The sequence below is a fragment of the Ictidomys tridecemlineatus genome, chromosome 11, assembly GCF_052094955.1.
Source record: "Ictidomys tridecemlineatus isolate mIctTri1 chromosome 11, mIctTri1.hap1, whole genome shotgun sequence".
Taxonomy (NCBI): Eukaryota; Metazoa; Chordata; class Mammalia; order Rodentia; family Sciuridae; genus Ictidomys; species Ictidomys tridecemlineatus.
This window is the reverse complement of record NC_135487.1, coordinates 111,293,876-111,319,011: the sequence shown is the minus strand read 5'-3', so window position 1 is coordinate 111,319,011 and position 25,136 is coordinate 111,293,876. Positions and strand designations below refer to the sequence as shown.

At 38.7% G+C, this 25,136-nt stretch overlaps 1 protein-coding gene across 4 annotated transcripts in view; it reads left to right on the top strand.

Moving 5' to 3' along the window:
• The window catches only part of Wars2 (tryptophanyl tRNA synthetase 2, mitochondrial), a 74,232-nt gene extending 51,623 nt beyond the window's left edge, over positions 1–22,609 (top strand). For 3 of the 4 annotated variants that reach the window (XM_040287332.2, XM_005334931.4, XM_040287330.2), the window contains 4 exons: positions 7,039–7,119; positions 9,506–9,591; positions 18,865–18,983; positions 20,530–22,609. In XM_040287332.2, coding sequence (XP_040143266.1) covers positions 7,039–7,119; positions 9,506–9,591; positions 18,865–18,983; positions 20,530–20,978 — 735 coding nt within the window. In that variant the 3' untranslated portion in view covers positions 20,979–22,609. The remainder of the gene's footprint in view (positions 1–7,038; positions 7,120–9,505; positions 9,592–18,864; positions 18,984–20,529) is intronic. The other variant, XM_078027092.1, reaches the window with a different exon arrangement.
• Positions 22,610–25,136: the final 2,527 nt, after the last annotated feature.

The following is a 25,136-nucleotide window of genomic DNA, read 5'->3' as shown; positions in this document are numbered from 1 at the left end:
GTTAATATCACCAGCTATCTCATCAGGGAAGTCTGCAAGTGTTGGGAAACTGTGTAGCACATAGTGATGGAGACTTGTTTTCAAAAATTCTCATTTGTATTGGAAAGCTAAAATTTTACCACTTTTTTTACCCATAGCTTCTGGGTTGTTTTTCTTGAAATACCCATTGTTCTTTGTTTCTGATGAGTTTAGCTAGAGGCTACTCTGAATCTTTTTAGAGAACAAATGATTTTGTGAGGCTGGCTACTGTATCTTTGTTGCCTGTTTCATTACTCTATCTATTGTCTTTGAAATTACTTCTTTGTTCTTTACTAACTTTCTAGTGGACCTTATTAATTTGCAACCATTCTTCTTTTCTAATATGAACATTTTCTAATAATAATAATTTTCTAATAGTAACGTTTTCTAATATAAGCACTCTGTTTTATTTATTGACATAGCCTAGCAAAAGCTGATAAATACAATGCTACAGGTAAAGAAAAAATGCATACACACATATGTGAATACATATTAAGCAACAGAATTTAGATGGAAATGACTTTAAGTCAGGAACTGGCTGATAGAAGCAACTCGTTTAGCTTTGGAAGTGTTAGATAAAGAAATAGGCAATGCCAAGTGTGTAGAGACCAATATTCATTGGCAAATACAAGTACTGACAGGAGGCAGAGCAGTTGGAAAGAGAGTTTATCATTGATACAGATTTATTTTAATTAAAATCAGATTCCCAAACAAGGTTCTTGTTAAGGGGATTTGTCATGGGGATGATAAGAGTCTAATAAAAATAACTGAGCATGAAATTGCTAGTTTCCAAGAGGAAGAAATAAATGGGAATTTGTGAGTCTGAACAGTCTTCCAAGTGTCCTATCTAAAACTTACAGGACCTGATTCCTGGAAAGATAACATTTATATGGGAAATAGTAAAACCCTAAGGGACAGAGAGTATCTTAGAGATTTGATTCAGGAATTACTGAACCAAGTAATTGCTTAGCTAGGTGTGATTGATACCTATAGCTATATCTTTTGGAATCATGCTTCCTTGTACTCTTCTTGTTAATTAAATATTTTTGTTTTTTTAAAATATAATGAAATACAGATAATGATATGCCAAGCATTTGGGAATGCTGAATGAAGATTCTTAATATCTGGATTTACTTTGACTTCTTATATTGAAAAAAAAAATATATATATATATATTTTATATATATACACACACACAGATGAAGTTAAAAGTCTCTTTAATCCTTCTCCTGGCCCAGCCTCTTTACCTCCATCCCCTGCATCACTTTTCTCTAACTCCAGGCAATCAAAACCTTAGATTCGTGGTATATCAATCTAGTTCATATTTCACACTTCTTTTCCACATGCTCATATTGTGTTCTTATAATTCCATCAAAATATATATAACTTGTTTACATGAGGGGTGTAATGCTGTAGGACCTTTTTGCAGTTTTCTTTTTTTCATGAAACTGGGTTTTTATATTCTATGTTTATTCAAGTAAATCTAGCTTATTTCTTATATTCGTGAACAGTGTGCCATTATGCCACATTTATTATACCACATTTTAACAGGCATTTCTTATTATTAAATTTTTAACTTTATTCATGCATTCATTTCATGAATATTTAATAAGCACTTACTATATCCTAGGTACTCAGTACTCATGTTTTATCAGTGACTAAATCAGACCAAAATCTCTGCCATCATAGTACTTACATTCTGTTGGGAATAATGAATAGTAACCATATTAAATAAGCCAAACACAAAGTATATTAAACAGTGACAAATGATATGGGAAAAGATGAAGGAGAATTGGGAACGGGTGGAGGGGATAAAATAATATTTTAAATATTACTTAAATAAATAATTATTTAAATTAATTTTATTATTTAAATTAATAGAATAATATGATAAAATAATATTTGAGCAGACTTCAGGTGAGTATCAGGAGGTTGAGAATTATTGCAGAGGAAAGAGCCCTGGCAAAGCCCCTAGGGTGAGGGTGTATCAGTGTATTCCAGGAACCTGAGACCAGCTTGCTGGAGGAGCCTGCAGAGTGACATAGAGTAACAGTGTCGAGCAGGGGAAATGACCTTGCCTGGTCTCACAGTTCATTACGGGACTTTGCCTTTTACTCTGAGGAAATGAGAATCTAAGGGTTTTGTGCCAAGAAGTGATCTGATCTATGTTTTGAAAGGCTCCCTTTGGCTGCTCTGTTACTAATAGGCTCTAGGGGACCTGGGGTAGAAGCAGAGACCACTGAGGAAGTTATTAGGGTGAGCCAGAGGAGAGAGATGGTGCCCTGGGCCACAGGGGCAGAAGTGGTGAAGTCTGAATATATTTTGAAGATAGAGGCAACGAGATTTGTAGGTGGGTTAGGTACAGGGTATGAGAAAACAGGAGTGAAGGATGGCACCAGGTTTCTACCTAAGCAACTGCCAGGGTAGAGTTTCTATCCAGGAACAGGACAGGTCTGGGATGGGGGATCAGGAGGTCAGTTTCAGTGAAGTTGAGCTCGGGATGTCCATTAGATGTCCACATGGTGATGCTGAACAGGTGGTTAGGTACCTGAATCTGGAGCTCATCAGAGAAGTGTGGCTGGGGTGTAAGTTTGAAATCATCAGTCACATGAACCACACTTAAAGCCATGGAAAGGAGATGAAATTGCAAAGGGAGCGAGTGTAATGAGGAATAGAAGTAAAGAAACAGGACTGAAACCTGGGTGTGCACAGTATGATGGCAGCTCTGGCCTCCTCCTTTTTCTTCAATGCTGGGAACCCATTTTCTCCTCTAACCACATTGAAAGGATGTAGAGTCGGCTTTGATTTGGGGGCCATCTGTTTCTCGATGGAGTGATTGGGTTTTTTTGTTTGTTTGTTTGTTTCTTCTAATTCTCTCTTCAGTTGTATGCAATCTAGTATTTATCACATCTATTGAGTTTTTTACTACCTGACTCAAGTTTTTTTTCAGTTTTTTTATATAAACTTTATATTAGCTACAACAAACATGCCTACTAGCACAAAATCATAAATCTGTTTTCACAAACTGAATGCACACATGTAAGTGCTAGCATGTTCTTCATTTCTCTTTCAAATTACTCACTACCTTGGCTCCCAAGGTAACCTATTTGTGAATGTTGTATAAATTTTCTTTTTCAGGGCTGGGGATGTGGCTCAAGCGGTAGTGCGCTCACCTGGCATGCGTGCGGCCCGGGTTCAATCCTCAGCACCACATACAAAGAAAGATGTTGTGTCCGCCGAAAACTAAAAAATAAACATTTAAAAAAAAAATTTCTTTTTCAGTATGCACTCATTTTGTTGGTATGTACTTGGCTTCTTTCTTCCACTCATTCATGTTGTTCCATTTAATTGTTCATTAATTCTCCTTGCTATTGCCTATTCTTTGTATGTGCGATTTATGTGTCTATTCAACTACATGTGGAAAACTTAGATATCTTATTTTCAAATTTGGGATTGTTACAGTATGCCTGCACATTTATTTTGGGGAAATATATGAAGACATTTCTGCTGAATATATACCTAGAAATAAATCTGGGGGTCAGAGGACAAGTGAATGTTGAGCACTAGGGTATATCCGTTTTCTGAAGTTGGTAGACCAATTTACATCCCACAACAGTGTGTGGGATTTACTCAACATCCTCACCACTCCCGATACTGTTGGATTTTTCACCTCAATCATTCTGTGAATGTGTAGTGGTATATCATACATAGCTTTAGTTTGCATTTAAGGCATGTAATAAAGAGAAGTTCCTGATTTTAATGCAGTTTATGTTATCAAGGCTCATTCTTCATGTTTAGCACTTTGTGGATCCTGTTTTTGAAAAGTCCTTACTAAGTTAAAAGTGCAGTGAACTGATTTGAATTCTTCTGCAAATTTCAAAAATACCTATAATGATTAAGGAGAGTATTTCAGTGTGCTGTAAAGAATTTCAGAGGCTTCCCAAGAGTACAGTTTATGCACCACGGGCCCCTTTCACCCATAAGAATATCTTCAAAACATCGGCTTCTCTCATTCCATTTTGGAAGATCTTTTGTTCCTTCCTATCGAACCCAGAAATTCTGTAAAGTATATTTCTTACCCCATTTGTTTTTAATTGCCCTGTCTTCTATTTTCAGAGATAACAGAGCTCATTAGAAGTGAATTCCTCTGAATTGTCCATTCTCCACTCCTAGCTCACAAGATATACCTCGGCCACATTCACCTCTTATTACAGCAGAAGACATTTTAGTCCTCTGTTTCTCTGCCTTTGTTCACCACCTTTCCCTTTCCTCCTTCAGAAACATTGTTCTTTGATTTACCCTCTTCCTATGTCTTCCTGGCCCTCCTCCTACTTAGTACATAAGACCGTAGGACTTTCCTCCCTTAAAAAACAAAATGTTTGCTCTCTAACTGCTCTTTGTTACCCATCTCTTATCTTTCCCTAAAAAAAAAAAAATGTATTACACATGTAAATAAAATTTCATAGAACTAAATAGACCCTTTTTAGATTCCACTATGTAAGACTGGTGAAATCTAACTAGGGTAGGATGGATTGTTTGAAGTTCAGTTTCTTCATTGTGATATTTAACTATAGTTATGCAAGTTGTTGCCATAGGGGGAAATTAGGTGAAGGTTATATGGGAATTTTCTGTAGTATTTCCAAAAATTATCTATAATAATAATAATAATAGTAATAATAATAATATTGATTAATATGTGCTAGGTATTATTCTATGTACCTTCTTGTGGGTACTATTATTTTTTTTTCATTTTATAAGTAACAAAACATAGACATAGGGAGATTAAGTTACTTACCCAAGGTCACCCAGCTACTAAATAGCAGAACTAGCATTCAGATCCAGGTAGCTTTACTGCAAAGGTGGCCCTCCTAACCCCCTCTGCTATGCTCCTCAGACCTCTGTCTTCATATCCTGCATCCTAGCCCCACTCTTAATGCCCTTGTAATCCATCTCAATCACTCCCTTGAAATGGCTTCTGTCTGGATCAGCATCAAGTTGACAAATCTAATGGCCCTATTATTCCCGAGCCTTTCATAGACTTTGTACATTAAGAAGTATTTACTGAGCACATATAATGTCAGGCTGTGTTTCATAGGAGTGAACGAGACAGGCAAAACTGCTGTGGCTGATGAATACATGACTTGACTTGTTACAGTTAGAGGGTCAGAAATCTTCAGTTTTTTTTTTTTTTTTTTTTCAACTTAATCACAGTTGACTTGTTTGTGGCCAGTTTCTTGTCCCATGCCTTTGTTTTTTTTTATGGCTAAAACAGATCTTATTATTTTGTGGCTTCATAGTGCAAGAAAATATTGTAATTCGTTACCTACCATATTTTCTTTTTCCTCAAGTAAAATTGTCATGAATAGGAAGAGAACTAAATTCTGAAGTACTTCTTTTCTTGTGCAATTATTGAAGCTGGATTAGGAAAAATCAATCACCTTTGACCTACTTTTTCTGCATGAGAATAATTTGAATTAACTTGATGCCCTCTATTTTGGAAACACTAGGAAGATCTCTGAAAAACATTAAGTAAGTTTCATTCCATATGTCCAAATAAAAAGCTTATCCAAGGAAAATACTTGAGTTCATGGAGACATTGATAGTTTTTTTTTTTTTTTTCCGTATCACCAAAGCTAAGCATGTGAACCAGAGATGAAGGGAAGGAGTCATCTTGTCTCTTTCCACATGTCCATGGTTATTTTCTGTGTTTTCATTCCTTTCCCCAACCCAGTAAAGAGAGGAAAAAAAATTATCTTACATTTCTTCATGCCTAAAAACAGCCTTGTATTAGTTCTACCAGGAGTGCCTTTGGCTTGATGGACTAGAGGCTACTCTAATCCCCTTGCTTACATCCCCAGTTGCTGTTTTGTCTGATAGCTGTTTGTTTATAGCAGCAGTCAGCAATTTGCTTGGAGAGTCCTGTCAAAGTCTCTGGCCCCAATGAAACCCAAATGCCTCTTGGAAGAAATACAACAGGTTCAGCCCAGCAACTTGCAAAACTTTAAAAGTGATTCCTTGTCAAACACGTGGGAAACAACTCTTCCCTGAGTTGAGAAAGTATCTTACAACAGATGGTGATTCCTTGCTAGTAAAATCAGCCTGGACTGGTTCAGCCCCATTTCTTTATGTTCCTTTTGCAAAACCCACAAAGAACACATTTGGGGCCACTTTGCAGAGTTGGCAACAGTCTCTGCTTTTTAAGGAAATCATATGGACCCACACACACACAAAAAAAAGCCACAGTTGATGAACGGCTGGGAATCTCCAGGGCTCAAAGCGGGATGCATAGGACTTAAATTCTGGGTCATCAGTTAGAATGTGGCCAGGGCCCAAGAATCATCCCAGTTTTTGCTAGCGTTGGTTACTTCATTAAATTTGATTCAAACAAAAACAAGTTGGGAAAGTTGATATTTTCCTGTTGATTAGAAAAAGAGAAGGAAGTAGAGGAAGAACTAGAAATGATAAAAATACCCTTCCAGGTGATGGGATGATAAAGCAATCCCTAAAATTCAAATCACTCTAGATCTCAAGAATTCAATCTTTAACTGTGGTGCCTTTTTCTGCCATGTATATATGATGTATTGTAGTTCTTTTTCATATACTTTAAAGTTATTTAGAGAGGACTTGGAACGTGTGTGTGTGTGTGTGTGTGTGTGTGTGTGTGTGTGTGTGTTGTTTTAGTAAGTTTAGCTTTTGAAGGGTAAAATAGGTGGCTTAGGACATAATGAATCCCTCTCACTGAAGATATTGAAACAGACTGGTCACCTCCTTGCTAGGGATGCTGTGGAGAACTTAAACACTTGAGTAGTGTGTGCATGAGTTGGCCTTTCTAATTTCTTCCTCGCCTAAGATTCTATGCAGCATGAATCACAACGAAGCCCTCTCCACCTGTCCTTCTTTCAATAACCTTGATCTGGGGTGTCTTCAGTGACCTATGATGATACCTGCTGTCTGTTGAGTTTGTTTCCAGGCAAGGAAACACTGGCCACCTTTGTTGAAGTTCTGTTTTTATTTCTTTAGGTGTCTGAACACACACAATTAAATTGGATCCTTACCTGCATGGTCAGGCTGCCTCGATTACAGCATTTACACCAGTGGAAGGTAAATATCAGTGATCTGCTTAAAAATCAGAAAGGACACCATTTTCCCTTCTGGTTATGTGTGTGTTGGGCCCTGGGAGCCCTGAGTTTGCTTTCCTCTGTGGAATGCAACCCCGGAAGGCTGGGACAGCCTCTTCCACCCCTCTACTTCAGGGCATTAAACAAAATGTGACTTGGGTTCACCAAGATTTCTTCTCATTTAAAAATCTTTTTTTTTTTTTTTTTTGGTCTGTGTTTGGATAGACTTGGTAATGATTTGAAAAGTCCCACGTTATAATTAACAAATAATCACAGTTTCTGGATTCCTGCTGTTGCCCCCCAGCCCCACGGGAATTAACTGGCAATAAGGAAGAAATGTTTTCACTGTGGGGAGAAGAGACAACATATTTTATTTAACTTTTAAACAAGTTGAGTCCAGGCAACAGTTCAAACCCACAGAAAAAAAATTAAGGATATACTTTCACTAAGAAGTTTGATTGAGAAAAATAAATTGTATAATTCAAAGTACTTTACTTCCACTTATTTATTTTTTTTGCAATGGGATAACTTGAGGGTAGGTAGCCCCAGTTATGTCAACACGACTTGCAGTTTCAAGCTGGCTTTGAGCATACTTTCAGGGCCATTGGCCTCAAGTGGGTCTTCAGGAGCCTTTGCATTCCGGATAGAAACAGCTTTGAAGTGACAGTGCCTGAAAGCTGTGGTCTGACGTTTGTGTCTCCCCATAGCTCTTGGTGAGTCGGACCCCCACAGGAGAAGCCTTTGAGAGGTGATCAGGTCTCAGGGGAGAGCCTCATGAATGGGATTTAGTGCTCTTAGAGAAAAGGCCCCTGGGAGACCTTTATTCCTTTCATTCAGGCAAGGACAAGAGAAGGCACCATCACAGAGCCAGGCAGTGGGTCCTGTCTAGACACTGACTTCGCCTTAGCCTTAGCTTCTCTAATGTTCTATATTTTGATTTTAGGTTAAGATTATCATAATACTCTACCACTAAGTTGAATGGTGAAATCCTTTTTGTAGGAACCTAATACTAATTAGGAACTGCTCTCCTTAGGAAATAGCTTCTAAGGGTCTTGTGAGCACATTGGTTTTCCCGAGAAGCCTCTCCACTGGTCCATGATTTCTATTTATAGGAAACATGTCGATTTCAAACCCTCATCCTGGGGGTGATACTGCCTTCTGTGGGCCTTCATTCTCTAGTGAATTACAGCAATATTTTCTGCAAGTCTTCTGTCATGCTAGATGCTGAAGATAGTGCAGTCAACAAGACAGAGTAGCCCTGCAGGAGGCTGGTAGTCTATTTAGAGAAAGACATTATACAAGTCACAACATGTGAAAGTGCTCTGAGGGCAGGATATCAGGGCCCTGGAAAGATCTGATAAGAGCACCCAGCTTGATTTTGATGGGAGAGTGGGCGTGAGGTTAAGGTTATTTGGAGGATTAATGAGTAACAAGTGGCAAGGCAGATGTAACAGGTGCTCTATAAGCAATGTTCTTCATGTCTCCTTGCTTGCTTTGTAATTCTAGGTCCAGTATGCGAATATTAAAAAGACTCTAAATCTAATGCTTTGCTAACTTTTAAAAATTGAATTATTTTCCCATTTGCTCATTTCCAAATTAAATGTTCATGATTTTATCCAGTGATAATTGTTAACCAACCCTTATCAGATAAATTGTAATAAGGGAATGTTAACTCATGTTAATTTGTGGAAATTTAATTTCGCAATCATTTCTTTTCTTATCTGTGAAATCTGGAATTTATCTGATTTGGAAACCTAGAAAATGCCTTAGTATGTACTTTAATGAAATGAGCAAAAAGTAGTAGCGATGTGGGATCCTTCTATCGGGCAAGGGGCTGTGGGATAGCTCAGTGTTACAATACATGCTTAGCATGAGGGTACTTGGTTTCAATCCCAGTACCAGAAACACATGAATAAATCAAATAAAGGGACAGTAGTAAAATTGATTCACCTTGAGCCGGGCATGGGGTGCATACCTGTAATCCCAGAAGCTTGGAGAGTGAGACAGAAGGATCATGAGTTCGAAGTTCAGCAATATAGTGAGACCCTGAGCAACTCAGCAAGACCCTGTCTGTAAATAAAATATAAGAAAGGGCTAGGGATGTGCCTTAGTGGTTAAGCACCCCTGGGTTCAATTCCTGGTACCAGGAAAAAAAAAATGAAGAAAAATTGATTCACCTTATTCCTGCCCAGACCTGGAGCATGAAGACAAACCAGCTAAAGACGGCTAGAGCTGCTAAAAGGAATTGAGATATAATGTTATTACAGGTGGCTTCAGATCACACTTTGCTTACTTTAAAAATTTCTTAATTGAGCAATATAATTAGATTCAAGTCAGATTTCTTTCCCTCCTCTTTTCATCCCCCACAGGCAAAGACTGCCAAGCAGAAGCACGACGGGACTGTGGGCCTGCTCACATACCCAGTACTCCAAGCAGCTGACGTTCTCTCCTACAAGTAAGGAGAGAGGCCACCCACGATAAAAAAAAGTGTTTTAACCCATCTGACAAAGGCTTGGTTCGTGGAGAAGGGGCATGCAGAAAGAGTTAGACACGTGAATAAGTTTATATCTATTCTCTAATAACATACTAAAATATGGAAATATGCTTCAATGAGAAACTAAAAATACTTAGCGCTAACACTTAGTTAGCACTTACTGTATATTGGAAGCTTTTATAAATGCTTTATGTATACTCATCCTGATAACAAGCTTGTAAAATTTGCACTATTATTTTCCATGTCTCACTGATGAGGCAACTGAGTGGTTGGCAACATGCTGAGACAGGATTTGAGTGCCAAAAGCGTTGGGTCCGTGCCTCTTTACCTCGGTGCCATATGTATTTCCTCACAAACAAACTTCAAGCTTTAAATGTTGATTTTTTTTTTAGGTAATCAACACTCTAAATTAATGTTGACCAATAGGACTTGCTGTGAGCCTGGGAATGTTCTACACCTGCACTTTCTGAATCCAGAAACACCAGCCACATGTAGCTCTTGAGCCCTTGAGATGTTGCTAGTGTGACATAGAAACTGAATTTAAAATTTTTCTTTAATCAATGTAAATAGGCACCTGTGGGTAGTGGCTACATATTTAACCTGAAGGTTGAGAGCAAAATATTTTGAACGTGATGTATGATACACCCTCACTTTTCTTGGACCTGTAATCCATCCAGTTGACTACTGCTGCCATTTATAGGCCTCAAAAATACACAACAAAGAATGCTCCTCTCTGTGCTCTCTGTTACTGGCCAGGACTTGGAATCTCAGTTCTCCCCCAGCTCTTCCCCGCTTTCTCTCCATTAGCCTCTCTTGGCCGGCCCCCACCCCTTTGACTTTCTAGAAGCAAAGCCTCCCAGGCAAGTACACTCCTGGCCTTTGCCTTGTTGCTGGGAAAGTATCAGGGACTGTTGTCTCATCCCTCTCCCCCTAAAGCCATGATTGTCCCCTAGGAGAACTAGAATTCTTTTGCCTGTGAACCTGATGATAGCATACAGATGACAGTATCCTCCTCACTGAAGGGCTTCAAAGCCCTTGGACAATTATGATGGAAACAGCCCAAAGAATAGTTGCCTAACTCCACAAACAGGCAACGTCCATGAGAGCAAGCAACCTGTCTTTAATTATGATCAAAACTTGCACATGGGATTATGTGTCTGCCTGTTGTATCAACTTAAATGCTAGACTCTTGATATCTTGGGAAGCCAATGATATTTTAAAGGAAGCAGAATGAAGTCTAATTATATGGTCATAAAATATACTGGAGGGCTGGGGCTGTAGCTCAGTGACAGAGCACTTGCCTAGCATGCATCAAAATAAATACATAAATGATTTTTTAAAATTAATATAAAATATACTGGAATACACATTATGTGAATGTGGGCTCTTTCAAAAATATCTTGCTGTATTTCACTCACCCTTTCTGTGACAATGTGGGATGACACAGTGCCTACATGACGAGATGGAAGTAAACAGTAAGCACTAAGCACTTGCACACCATGGCTGTCGGTTTTGCAACTTGAGATTTGACAGCAAAATTAACACATATTTTTTTTCCTTCTACATGATTTCTCAGAGGATTCACTGGTCCTATAAATCTTAGGAACCTTGCATATGATTTCTTTTCCTTTTCTTTAGCTGAAAACTGTCCCACATTTTCATTTAGAGGAAGCACTTTGCAGCTTCTCTTAGACATGTGTGAATTGCCAGCATCACTGACCTTGTGTCAGGGGCCATTATTAAGTAAGCTATGAGTTACTTGGGCACAAGCCCCCAACACTGCAGCTGTCATCTGGTGACCATGGTAGCTATCAGGTGATTCATGGGCTGGTTGCATATACAACATGGATATGCTGGACCAAAAGATGATTCACATCCCAAGCAGGATGAATGGGGGCAGGAAATGGTGAGAGATTTTATCATACTGCTTAGAATGTCATGCCCATTAAAACTTATGAATCGATTATTTCTGGAATTTTTGGAATATTTTTGGACCACAGTTAACCCCAACAAACTACAACTGCAGAAATTAAAAGTTTGGATAAGGGGGAAATACTGTATGTTTTTCTCAATTTCCCAAAATACAATTGGGAGAATCGTAAAATACTCCAGTTCTCTTATCCATAAGTGGATTCATGGGTATACCTGTGGGGGTTATTGAGCAAATTATGTACGAATTGATATCACCTGGTATTTTAAGATATAAGAGGAACTCCTAAAAAAGACTGACATTGGCAAAAATAGCCTCTTAAGATCTCAAAACTTGTTTTATGTGCTGTCCTTTTTAAAGCCAGACTTGAGGCTGTGAATGCCCTTTTATCTCGTGCAAAACTATAAGTATTTCAGACATGGACGGTAAACCTTGAAAGTCTCTGATGACTTCTTGTCTGTCTTACTTTCTTCAACATCAGCAGGATTCTCACATAAAAATACTTGACCCCAAGGATAGGCATTTATTTTTCAGCCTATTATCCCCGAGCCTGCTCTCTGTAGCAAAGAAATTCCCATGCAATACATATCGTTCCTTTAAGGTTTGCTGGTCTATTTGGTGGTTAGAACTTGTCTTAAGGAAAGCATGAGGTGCCTCTCTCTTGACTACCTTCTAAAAGGAGGATAATAGTGGAGGGATTCTTATCTATCCTCATTAGCATTCTGGCATTTTAGATACAGATTGTTCAAATAGATAGAAATGTTTTTCTGTACAACTAGATAATTATCTGTGTTTAAGATGAGTGCCTACTACCTTCACCTTCCAGCTATCTGCCAGATCTGGTGCCATAATTAGATAATTGACATGGGCAGACATCTGCCTGCTCCTATTCTTAGGAAGAACAGCCCAACATTTGCCTGCCTAGTTTCAAGTTAGACAACCTGCACCCGTGGGGGCATTGTTTATTTGTTTTTGTTTTATTTCAGATGTTTCTGGATTTTGGAAAAGGTCATAGCCAGAATGTCTATGAATATTTACATTATAAATATAGACAGGTAGTTTGGTAGGTTGAAGGATGGATAAAACATTTGTTTTGTTTTGTTTTCTGCCAGTAAATCTATGTGGCCTCTTCATAAAACGTTGCTATAAGTTAAATATAGATTTAATGTTTGTTGTTGTCAAAATCAGCGTTAGGACATAAGTGGTGCTGTGGGCTGGAGGACAAGCACAAGAGAAAGAAAAATCTTCCAGATAGGTTAATAAAAGATTTACATAATGTTTTTGTGGAACTTGGTAAGGAACCCAAGAATGGAGAACTGAGACTGTCTTTAATTTGAAAGCATAATATCAGCAGCCATTTGAAGGAAGATAAAATACTCAAAAATAGCAAGTATTCATAATTTTTATTTTGTACCCTGCATTATTTATCTGAATGCCTAATTTCAATAGACTGGCTGTATATTAAGTATATACTTCTTTCTCTCTTTCTCTTCATATGTGTGTCTTTCCCTCACAGATACACACATGTAATTTTTATTCAAATTCAGCAACTATTTGGTAAGTCACTAATTCGGAAAAAGAAACTGTACATGGCCTTGAGAGAGAGAGAAGGAAGGATTGACATGTGTCCATCATTGTTTGCCAGATATTATAATAGCCATGACATACATTATCTATTCAGATTCTCACAGCAGCTCTGTAGGATAGATGGGTAATGGTATTCCCATTTTACAGATAAAGAAATTAACTTTCAGGGAAGAGTTGTTATGTCTACTCACACTGGAGAACAATTGACTGTCTAATAGGTTATCTTTATCAACAATTTGAACTGAAGCTGGGCACAGTGGTGCACGTCGGTACTTTCAGAGCCTTGGGAGGCTGAAAAGGATCACAAGTTCAAGGCTGGCCTCAGCCACTTAGCAAGGCCCTAGGCAATTTAGCAAGACGCTGTCTCTAAATAAGTAAATAAATAAATAGGATGGGGGAATATAGTTCACTGGTAAAGTGCCCCTGAGTTCAATCCCAATACAAAAAATAAATAAATAAATAAACAAACAAACTGAGAAACATGAGAGGAGGATAAGAAGATAGTGAAAGCAAGAGCTGATTTGAGGGAACAGGGACCTTAAGAAATGGAGTGGGCTGGGTTGTAGCTGAGTGGTAGAGCATTTGCCTAGCATTCATGAAGCCCTGGGTTCAATCCCCAGCACAGGAAAAAGAACTGAGTAAGAAGAAACCAAGCCATTAGTCATCTTGCTATCATGTGACAAAAGACCTGAGGTAAGTCGACTTAAAGGAGGAAAGGTCTATTATAGTTTCAGAGGTTTCAGTACATGGTCCCTTGACTGTCACTTTGAACCTGTGATGAAGCCCAACGTTATGGTGGGAAGCATGTGGTGAGGCCAGCTAGAAAGCAAAACAGACTCAGGATGGAGCCAGTGGCCCACTATTCCTTTCAAGGGCATCCTCCAGTGAGTTTGCTTCCTTCCACCAAGTTTCACCTCCTAAAGGTTCCACCACCTCCCAGTGGGGAAGTGGACATATGACATCAACACAAACCAAACCAAAACCAAAAAGTAGGGAGAGTGAAACGGACAATACTTCAGGAAGTCGAGTCAGGAGAAAAGTTTTCATAATGTATGAGGATCAGACTTCTGCCCTTGATAACCTTTTGGAGAGCTCGTCTTAAAAGTTTAGAGTTCCTAAAACTGCTTTGAAGACTTCCACTTCTTAAACTGCTTCCTTTCTCTGTGAGACCAGACTATCCTGGGTTTTTATGAGATCCTGCAAGCAGCTGCCTGAGCCTCATTTCTGCAGACTGCTAATACCCCCATATTCATCCACAACTCTCTGAACAATCATTTCTTCTCTTTCTCTTTCTTCTTTCTAGCCATCAGGCAAGTGCTACACTAAACCAAAACCCTAGGAAGGCAATCTGAAATAGGTTCTAGGCTGCTAGCCCTTAAAAATAGGGAGACAACATAGAAGGAAGAGAGCTGAGCTAAGATGTCAGCAGACAATTATAATCTCAAGAAACATAGTGGGAAGCTTTTTGTCCATTTTAAGGACAGAATAAATTTCATATAATTTATACTTAAATAACTGATTAAAATACAGAAAATGAGTTACAGATGCACAGCTAGGATGAACTTTTCAGAGGCTATTTCACTGGTCTAATTTGGACCATGATGAAGAGGAAGGAGAAGCAGCCAAATGTAAGATTTTTTTGGTTTGGGGGTGTGGCACTAGGATTGAACTCCAAAGCACTTTACCACTGAGCTACATCTCCAGCCATTTTTACTTCTTCTTTTTTTTTTTTTTTCCCCGAAACAGGGTCTCACTAAGTTGCTGGGGCTAGCCTTGAACTTGTCATCCTCCTGCATTAGCCTCCCAATTTTCTGGGATTACAGGTGTGCACCATGGTGCCCCACCAAATGTAGGAGATTTTTAGGAGGTCAGAGTGAAAGGATGTGCAGGATGTGTACTGGACTGGATGTGCAGGAGTGTGGGCTGTCAGGGATGACCACACATTTCTTAAGTAACTAGATTGATGGTGTTGCAATGAGAATACTGAAAGAGGACTAACTGGAAAAATGTATAGCTTTATTCAATATCTATTCTCCTGGAGATGGTAACCACTTTATTATATCTCTCACAGTACCCAGCACTGGACCTTTCACATTGTGGGTCTTCTAAATAATTGATGAATTAGAGTTATTATAGCACATCCAACAATTGCCCAGTGATGGGGGATCAATCCTTTATGATAGGAAAGACAACACCAAACCCCTGTCCCGTCAGGCTGGGTAAAGGCAGCAGCACTGAAAATTCACAAACACTAGCCAAGAAAGTAGGAGGGGTGGGGGGACGACAAGAGAACAAATCTCTGCTAGCAGATATATGTAAGCAATGATTATTCATCTGGACACTAATTCTGCCAGGGGGGTGGGGTGGATCCCAAGTAAATGAAGATGCAATAAGGAACTAAGCAAAAGAAAAATGGTTTAGTCACCAAAGAAGAAGATCAGACGCATTATTATGTGACAGAAGTTATAACAATCAAAATTATGAAAGACTTTTGTTTTATGTTGTGTCTAAGAAAGCACAGTCAGGGTAAGGGGAAAAAAAAAAGAAAATGGAGAAAAAGAAAAAGAGTAGGCACATTAATATGGATATCATTAAGCTGGGTATAAATTTTAAAAGAACAGCACTAAATTATTTGAAGTGAAAGGAAGAGTATGAGGAGAGAGGTTAAAAACGTGAAAAGAATAAGCCCCATAAGTGAGTAGAATCAAAGACAGGCTGAATTAATGTGAAGTGTAAACTCAATGGATAAGAAGTAAAGGCCAAGATAAATTATAGGAGGTGAAAGGAAAAGCAGGAGCAGGAGGAGGAGAGACCAGAAACAAACAAACGAAAGTCAGATGCAAAAGCCACGTGGCGCAATGGGACCAGGTGAAAAAAATTAAAATTTTTTTATTCCTTTTTAAAAAAAAAAAAATCAAAACCTCGCCAAATTGTAAGAAAAGAGGCAGGGATCCGACATAAGGCAAGACGCACACAGCGTCATTATGAAAACTAAATGTGTTTTCTGTTTAGTTTGGTTGCTTGGTGAATCTGGAACCATTTTGGCATGTGGAAATATTCATTCTGATGTGCTTAAAGTGTATTGATTATGGTAATTGTTTTTTCTGTGTTAGTTGCAGTCCATTCTGATTTCCTATGGGCTACTGTAATTGCTTTTTAACCTGCTCTGCTGGCTAATTTGGTTTGGGGGAGTCAAAGTGACCTCTGCACGTCAGCCTCACTCTAATTACCAGACAGGAGCAGCCAGATCCAAAGAAGGGAAATTCTCAAAGGTGAGGCATGAATGGGTTGCACCCAGGGCCTACATCTTTTCTTTTTAACCACTGAGCCAGTGGCTTTCTGCTCCACGCTGTGTGGAAGAGAACAATGGACATGGCCCCCACAGTCCTTTAGTAGAATTTCCTACATTTATTTACTGACTTAAGAACAGAAAGCACTTCCTGATTCATCTTCTTTATCCCTGAAGTTTACCTTCCCATTCGTTGCTCTGTCCCTGCTGTTTTCTGTAAATTAAAGGAATCCTCAGAATTCTATTAGCATACTGTTTGTATTTGGGGACCACCTGATAGGTGAAGTGTCCGTTTCAGGTATGTGTTCTACCATTATCAGGATTGCCACCCAGGTCTCTGAGCATCTCTGGGACTATGTGTTTGTGGTATGAGTCAGCTACCAAAAAAGGAAATGATCTCTTTGAAAAATATCACAGTGCACCTCACATCAAGGACCCTTCTATGTATCTTTCTTGTGCCATTTTGTCCTTCATTATGTCAGCTCTTAATACGGCATATCGCCAGCAAGGGTTACTGAGCCCTAAGCATCAAGCGCTATGTTTGTTATCCTTGAAACCACCCAATGAGATAAGCAGCATTATGATCCCCACTTACAGAGACATTGAAAGCTTGGAAAGGGTAAGAAACTTGCCCAAGATAACTGACTGCTTCTCCCAGGGGGTAATATTAAATTTCTTTGAAAGGAACTAGCTGTGTAGCTGGGCGTAGTGGTACATGCTGTAATCCCAGCAGCTCAGGAGGATGAGACAGAAGGATCACAAGTTCAAAGCCAGCCTAAGTAATTTAGCAAGGCCCTGAGCAACTTAGCAAGACCTTGTCTCAAAATAAAAATATAAATAAACTGTCTGGGGATGTAGTTCAGTGGTTAAGTACTGCTGGGACTCAATTTCTAGTACCCAAAAAGAAAAGAAACTATGGCACTTTATTTATTATATTTGATATTTGATATTATCAAATATCAAATATAAACTTGCCAATCAAGATATGAAATACTAACATCACTATCTCCATCCACAGTACCACTTCAGTACAGTTTTCCCCACTAGATCTTCTCTGTGAAATGGTTAGTTCTTCTTGATGAACCTCATCATGATCTGACCCTACAAATTTTGTATATGTAATTAAAATCATTATAAATAGATTCTCCACATTCTGATATTTTTGGTTTCACGTCTTTGTTTTTTAATAAAATATCATAGATAAAATTCAGGCCTCCTTTGTTCCTTTCCTCAGACCCATCTCCTTCTCTCTTTCTCTAGAAGCAGCTATGGTCATGAACTTGGGGAGACCCCTCCAGTGTGTTTTCGTGCTTATCACTCCAGATCTATGCCTCTATAAGCAATGTGTAGTATTTTCCTATGTAATTTTATTATTTACGTAAATGCCAATGTGTACCCTAGGTGTTTTCTGAAATTTGCTTCCTTCATTCAGCATTGTTTTTGAGATTTGTTTTGGTTTGGATATGAGTTATCTCCCCAAAGCTGCTGTGTTGATGCAAGAATGCTCAGAGGTGGGAAGATTAGACAATGAGAGCTGTAACTTAATCCGGACGTGCTAGTATAAAAGGTCCAACTTGGTGGTAACTGTAGGCAGGTTGGTTGTGGCTGGAGGCCAGAGGTCCCGGGGGCATGCCTTGGAAGGGTTCATCTACTCTGTGGTTCCTTACCCTTTCTCTGCCTCCTGCCACCATGAATGGAGCAGCTCCTCCACCATGCCCTTCCACCATGATGTTGTGAAACCTCTGAAACCGTGAGCCATAAGACACTTTTTCTCCTCTAAATTGTTCAAGTCAGGTATTTTCAGCAACAAGAAGCTGAAAAACGCAAGATCTATCTATTATTGTACCTGGAGATGTTGTTTATTTACATTCCTTCCAGCGTCTTAATTCTCCTGTCATTGCAATTGACTTGAAAATGAAGTAGTGTGTTCCAAAAAGATCTTGAATCACTCCCTATGTGACAGGGAGGGAAAACACTTGCCTGAGAGAGAGAGCTTTCTGCCATATCTGATTTGAAGATGGGGAGGAGTGTCTTTCAAGTGCAAGCCACAGCTCTGAGTAAAAAGCATCTGGTCAGGCTCGGGTTATATGTGCTGACTGAGTGAGGGAATGAGGAGGGGTTTTAGAATACAATTATGTGTAACGCATATGCTATTGAGGATCCCGTGCCTCCCTCCCAGCGAGATCCTGTCACACTGGTGTTGATGGCTGTATTCCTCTGCTATGGAAGAAACTGAACCAGAGTAGACAAACATCTCTCCAGCATTTGTCTGATACATGGATAAAGACTTGGGTCTCAACGTTCCCTCTGTAGTTTGTGAACATTTATTGAACACCAACAATGAAATAGACACAGGAAATGCAGCTGCTTGCAATATCATTTCCATCTAAGAAGAAGCCTTGCTGAGTTTTTCTGTCTCTTATTAAAGGTCCACACACGTTCCTGTCGGGGAGGACCAAATCCAGCACATGGAACTAGTTCAGGACCTAGCACAAGGTTTCAACAAGAAGTATGGGGAGTTCTTTCCAGTGCCCAAATCCATCCTCAGTAAGTAACAAACCCATGATTGTTAAATCCGGGCATATTTTGAAGTGAAAACTGGATAATAGATGGAGGGTGGGAACTGTCTTAGGACAAAACTTGGCTTTCTCATAGACAAACTTCAGGATTTGGAACTCGAATCTTCATTGTTTCTGTCATGTGGGACTAGCACGTCACACTAGATTATTGAAAAAGATAACTAAAATGTTTGAGAAGTATGGAAGAAACTGCAAACTAAAAATAATGGTTTTAATTTGTAAAGTACTATATAATTTACCTAATAGATATATTTAAAATAACAAACTTTATTGGGTAGGACAGATATCTTCACCTCTTTTATAGGTAAAGAAACAAAGGTTTGGCAAGGCTTACTTTGTGTCCAAGTCACATGTCTAGTTGTGGCAGAGTTGGGTCCTCTGCTGAGCATTTGTAAGCCCAAAGCCTGCTTACCTTGCCTTCCTGAATACTCACTCAGTCTACATCAAATAAGAGGGAATCTGTAATCCTCATATTCTGTCTTCTTAAGTGAACCTCGGAGATGGAATGCACAATCCACCTGCTGGGTCTCAGAGATCAGCCTCAGCCTCCATTGTTATGTTAGTCTGGAACCTTCTTGATGCTGTTAAGTCTACCAGCATTCTGATAGACTTGTAAATTTTGTGGCAGGGGCAGAGATTATGGAACCTAAGCACTGTTCATGTTTATTAAGCTGATAGTATTTAAAGGAGTATAATGTGATCCTAGATTCAACTCAGAGACATAAGTCAGGTATAAATTTCTAGGTAATTTCAAAAATTCACACAAATAAATTCAAGAAATCCCATGCGTTGAAGTCAGACTTCTTTTAACAATCAGATTTTAATGTATAATGGTGTATTAAGAATTATAATGCAAATAACTAAGTAAATAAGATTTTAATACATGACCTATTATTATTTTACCTCTTTCAATTTTATATGCTTCTGTAATAGCCATAAAATAGGCAACTATTAATAACACTGGTTTATGAAGCACAGCTTAACATCTTGATTCTATCAGAGCAATAAACAAGCCATTTCTTGTGTGTATGCGTGTGTGTGTGTGTATAATCCTGGGTAAAGAAATGGAAGGATTACTGCAGATTGTTAAAACTGGTTGGGGAGTAGAAACGGCAATGGTTGCAGGGGGTAAATAAATGATTACTAATAGGGAAGAGCAGAGAGGAGAAGAAATAATAGTTTTTTAAAAGTTATACACAGCAAAAGCAGTATGATTGGCATAATTCCATCTGGGTAAGAGTGTACATTTTAGGTGAACAAATGCATTAAAAGATGCCTGAAAGTATGGAGAAAATGTTAACAGTTTTACATAATTCAGATAATCTTTACTTTCATACTTACATAAATTGCTCGACTTTTTCACAATGAATATTTGCTATTTTTAGAACCAGACAGGTAAAAAAGTCATTGGTATTCTTGATATCTTCCAGATCCCGGCAGTGAGTCTTGCTGATTTATTTGTGTTTTTGTTTTTGTTTTTGTTTTTTGGCATGTGTGTTGGTGTTTTGACCTAGCATCCATGAAGAAGGTAAAATCCCTCCGTGACCCTTCTTCCAAAATGTCAAAATCTGATCCTGACAAACTGGCCACCATCCGAATAACAGACAGCCCAGAGGAGATAGTGCAGAAATTCCGCAAGGCTGTGACGGACTTCACCTCAGAGGTCACCTACGACCCTGCCAGCCGAGAGGGCGTCTCCAACATGGTCTCTATCCACGCTGCGGTGACAGGTCTCACCACGGAGGAGGTGGTCCGCCGCAGCACAGGCATCGATACTGCCCGCTACAAACTGGTGGTGGCAGATGCTGTGATTGAGAAATTTGCTCCAATTAAAAATGAAATTGAAAAACTGAAGATGGACAAGGAATATTTAGAGAAGGTTCTACAAGCTGGGTCAGCAAAAGCCAAAGAATTAGCCTATCCTGTCCTCCAGGAGGTGAAGAAATTGGTGGGAATTCTATAGGAAGTTTGAACCAACCACAAAAGGCTTTTGTATCTTACAGTCTGTGCACTTCGACAAAGGCAGCTTTCTTTCAAACAAAAATAATTAATTAATATAAATTATAGTTTGGGACATTTAATTGGATCTAGCTGATTATTGTCTTCATTTGATGACGATCCTTTGTAGCCCTCAAATACAGCAATGTTCCAAATCCCAACAACGAAATGCTGTGATCAGAAAAACAAAAACAGCAAATCGTGAAAGGAGGTATAGCAGTCTGAATCCCCAGCTATTTGAAGCACCCTCCTTGGACTGAAATATCTGAACAAATGTGATTGAGGTGAGCAATAACTTGGGAAATGAGATGATTTGTGCTCTTGATATTTACTGTAAGAAGTGTTCATTCCAGCCCTTTTAAAAAGCAGCCCACAAAGGCCTTAGATTTATAATCCTTCAGATGCCAATTGATACAGTTTGTATACAGGGTCTCATAAAAGTAGGTTGATTATTATTGTTCATCTTTTTAATTTTTTTCTTTTTCACTACAGTACTGGGCATCAAACCCCAGGCCTCCCACATGCCTCTGAGCTACACCCCCAGCTCCTGAATTAAGTTATTAATAAGTCCCCTCTTTTTTTTTTTTTTTTTTTGCATTCCTTGGAATTAGACTCATCAACCCCCTATGAAATATATAGGAAAGGAATTGCCATTTTACACATGAGGAAAATGAGGCCCAGAGAACACAATAAACTCATACAGTATTAAAAGCAAATCCAAGAGTAAAACCTTTTATAAATTTTAAAATAAAAGAGTAAAACCTTTACTCTTTCTAAGATTAGTTTTTTTTCATCTGTACTATGATCACTATTTATACCTATATGCCTAGAATGTTGGGCAAAATTTTTTTTTTAAATTTTACTTATAGGGGCTGGGGTGGTGGCTCAGTGGTAGAGTGCTTGCCTAGCATGCATGAGGCACTGGGTTCGATCCTCAGCACCACATAAAAACAAACTAATGTATACACCTAAAACTAAAAAGATACATGAATAAATAAATATTTTTTAAAAATTTTACTTATAGTAGAGCTGTCCTTTCAGCAGAACAGATATAAATCCACAAAATGGTATCCTAGAGCCTAAATTAAAAGAAGCTTATGGGCTGAAGTTGTAGCTCAGCAGCAGAGCACTTGCCTACCATGTGGGAAGCCCTGAGTTTGATTCTTAGCACCACATAAAAATAAGTAAGTAAAGGCTGGGGATATAGTTCAGCTTGTAGAGTGCTTGCCTCGCATGCACAAGACCCTGGCATCATACACACACAAAAAAAATGCATATAAAAAAGTATGCATTCAAAATAAATAAGTAAAATAAAGGTATTGTGTTCAACCACAACTGGAAAATAAATATTAAAAAACAACAACAACAAAAAAAAAAAAAAAAACACTTTTGAGGATTCTTAGGGCTAGCCTGGCTCATGGGAAAAGAAAACATGTTACCTTTGGATCTTTTCTTGGAATGGAATATCTACAGTCCTAGATCATCTTTGGGTATATATATCTTCCAAGTCATACTTACTCTCTTTTTTCCCCCTTTCAAAGGAAACCTATTATAAATACTGGAAAATGTCAAAATAAAGATGAATCTATCAAACTAGTTGTTTATCTTGTCTGTGTGGTTTCTGCCTTCTTACAATATTTTTCTCCAAAGAAATGAAGGCCCTATGGAAAATAATCTTAGGGAAGGAAAACACGTGATAACTTCCAAGGAGCAAAGTCTGCAGAGGTGTGGTTGAACTTATGTGTATCCCATTGTTATTCTTTGAAAATAACTCTAGTGCGTAAGTCGAGAATTAGCCCACAATGATTAAAAACCTTGGTTAATGTGTTAGGGTTCTGCAGAGAAACATAATCAGTAAGTTATATGTACATGTACATGAGGGGATTAACTGCAGGAATTGGCTCACATGATTATGGAGGCTGAGAAGTCCCATAATATGATGTCTATAAGCTGGGGACTCAGGAAAACCAGTGGTGTCATTCAGTCAAGATCCACAGGCCAGAGAATCAGGGGAGGTGATGGTGTAATTTCCAGTCTGAGGTCCAACACCTGAGAATCTCGTGTAAATCCCAGAGTCTGAAGTCTCAAGAACCAGGAACTCTTATGTCCCAGGACAGGAGAAGGTAGATATCTCTGCTTAAGAAAAGAGCAAATTGACTTTTCCTCCATCTTTCTCTTCTATTTGGATGGTCCCTCAATGGATTAGATGTTGTCGACCTACATTGATGTGGGCAGATCTTTACTTAGTCTACTGATTTGAATCCAAGTCTTTTCTGCATAGTCTTTTTAATACAGATGAAGAATCACAGGGAAATATATTATCATGATTCATTACAAAAGGAGATTTTCATTATTATTTTCTATGTTTTATAGACAGCCGAAATGGTGCAAAATATGTTAGATGGTAGTGTAATGGTCAGTAGCTTATGCGCTGTAGCTCCACCTACTGACAAACCTTACCACAAACCCGCTGGCTCCAACTAGGTACTCAGAACATTGTGGGTATTATCTTGCTCTTTGTAGGTTCTTCATAAACATTTATCAAAATAATGAATATGAGTTGGAAATTTCTAATAAAATGTGATATTTCTTGCTCCCAGAAACCCTCCTGACACACATCATAAAGATGGTTATCATAAAACATCGAACACTGTTGGGTTCTGGTGATGTATTAGACACAGTATTAAATGTCATATAACAGTGTATAGTAGTCAGTTTCCCACCACTATAACAAATACCTGGGATAGTAAACTTATACAGAGAAAAGCCTTATTTTGGCTTACAGTTTTAGAGGTTTAGTCCACAATTAGTTGGCTCCATTGCTTTTGTTCCTGTCTCAGGATAACTCATCATATTGGGGAATACATGGTGGAGTAAAGTTGCTCACTTCATGGTGAGCTAAAGAGAAAACAGGAGCTGAGACCCACTGTTCTTTCCAAAATACAACCTTGATGACCAGAAGACTGCACAGTAGCCTTGCTTCTTAAAGTTTCCTCCACCTCCAATCAGCACCATGTTGGAGACCATGCCTTTACCACGAGGGTCTTTAGAGGACATTTAGGATCCAAACTATAGCATAGTGTTTCTCTAAGAGAGGTCCCAGACCAGCGACATGAGAATCATCTGAGATCTCATCAGGAATGTAAATACTCTGGCTCCACTACAGACCTACCTGGGGTATGAACTCAGAAATTTTTTACATTAACAGCCTTCCAGGTGGTCCTGATACCTGCTAAACTTTGAGAACCTCCACTTCATATGAATTCTCTCATTTAATCCTCATAGCTAATAATAATTACCAACCATCCAATCATCCATGACTAAGGTTGAACCTGAAGAGCAGAAGGTTGAGAAACTTGCCCAACATAGTTTGGCTTCTAAAAAGTAAAATCAGGCTCAAACTCAGCTTCTAAGGGGTGGACTCAGGATCTGGAGCTCACTAGCCACAGTGGCCTCCATACAATGTCTTCCGGTATGTATGGAAGTAATGTACATGGTGATGGCTTTATTTCTGGCAAAGTCCCAAGGAATTGCAGGACATCACATAGCAAAAGGCAGGGGGTGGGAGGGTCTCTTCTGGGTCTCTTTTTATAAAGCCACCAATATCAGTCAAGGGGGGTTCCCACCCTGATGACCTTATCTAATCCTAATTACCTCCCAAAGGCCTATAAATACTATCGTCCAATTAGGTTTCCACCTTCTTGATACCTCACAATTGAGACTAGACTTCAAGAGGTGTTTCTAAAGGGGCAAACCATATTCAAACCACAGCAAAATGTCACATTCAGTAGTCCTCAGATAAATAAAACAGTTAATATTTGATGTCATTGTGTTGGCTCTATTGAAAGCAAACTTTTTTTTAACATAACCTTCCCATTCTTATCCACATATGCATATAATAATTCAGGACTATGCTTGTCACTTTCTAAAAGTGTTTCTGAAAAGTAGATGATGTGATTCGACTTAGAATAGTGTTCTGATTTTACAGATTTCCTTTTTTTTGAGTAATATTTAAACATACAGACTCTTCCTGGGAGTACAGCTGTGTCCCGTTTCCTGTGTGTGAATGCAGAGATAAAGAAGTGCTGTGTACATGGCCCTTACCACCAGATCTCCCCTACCA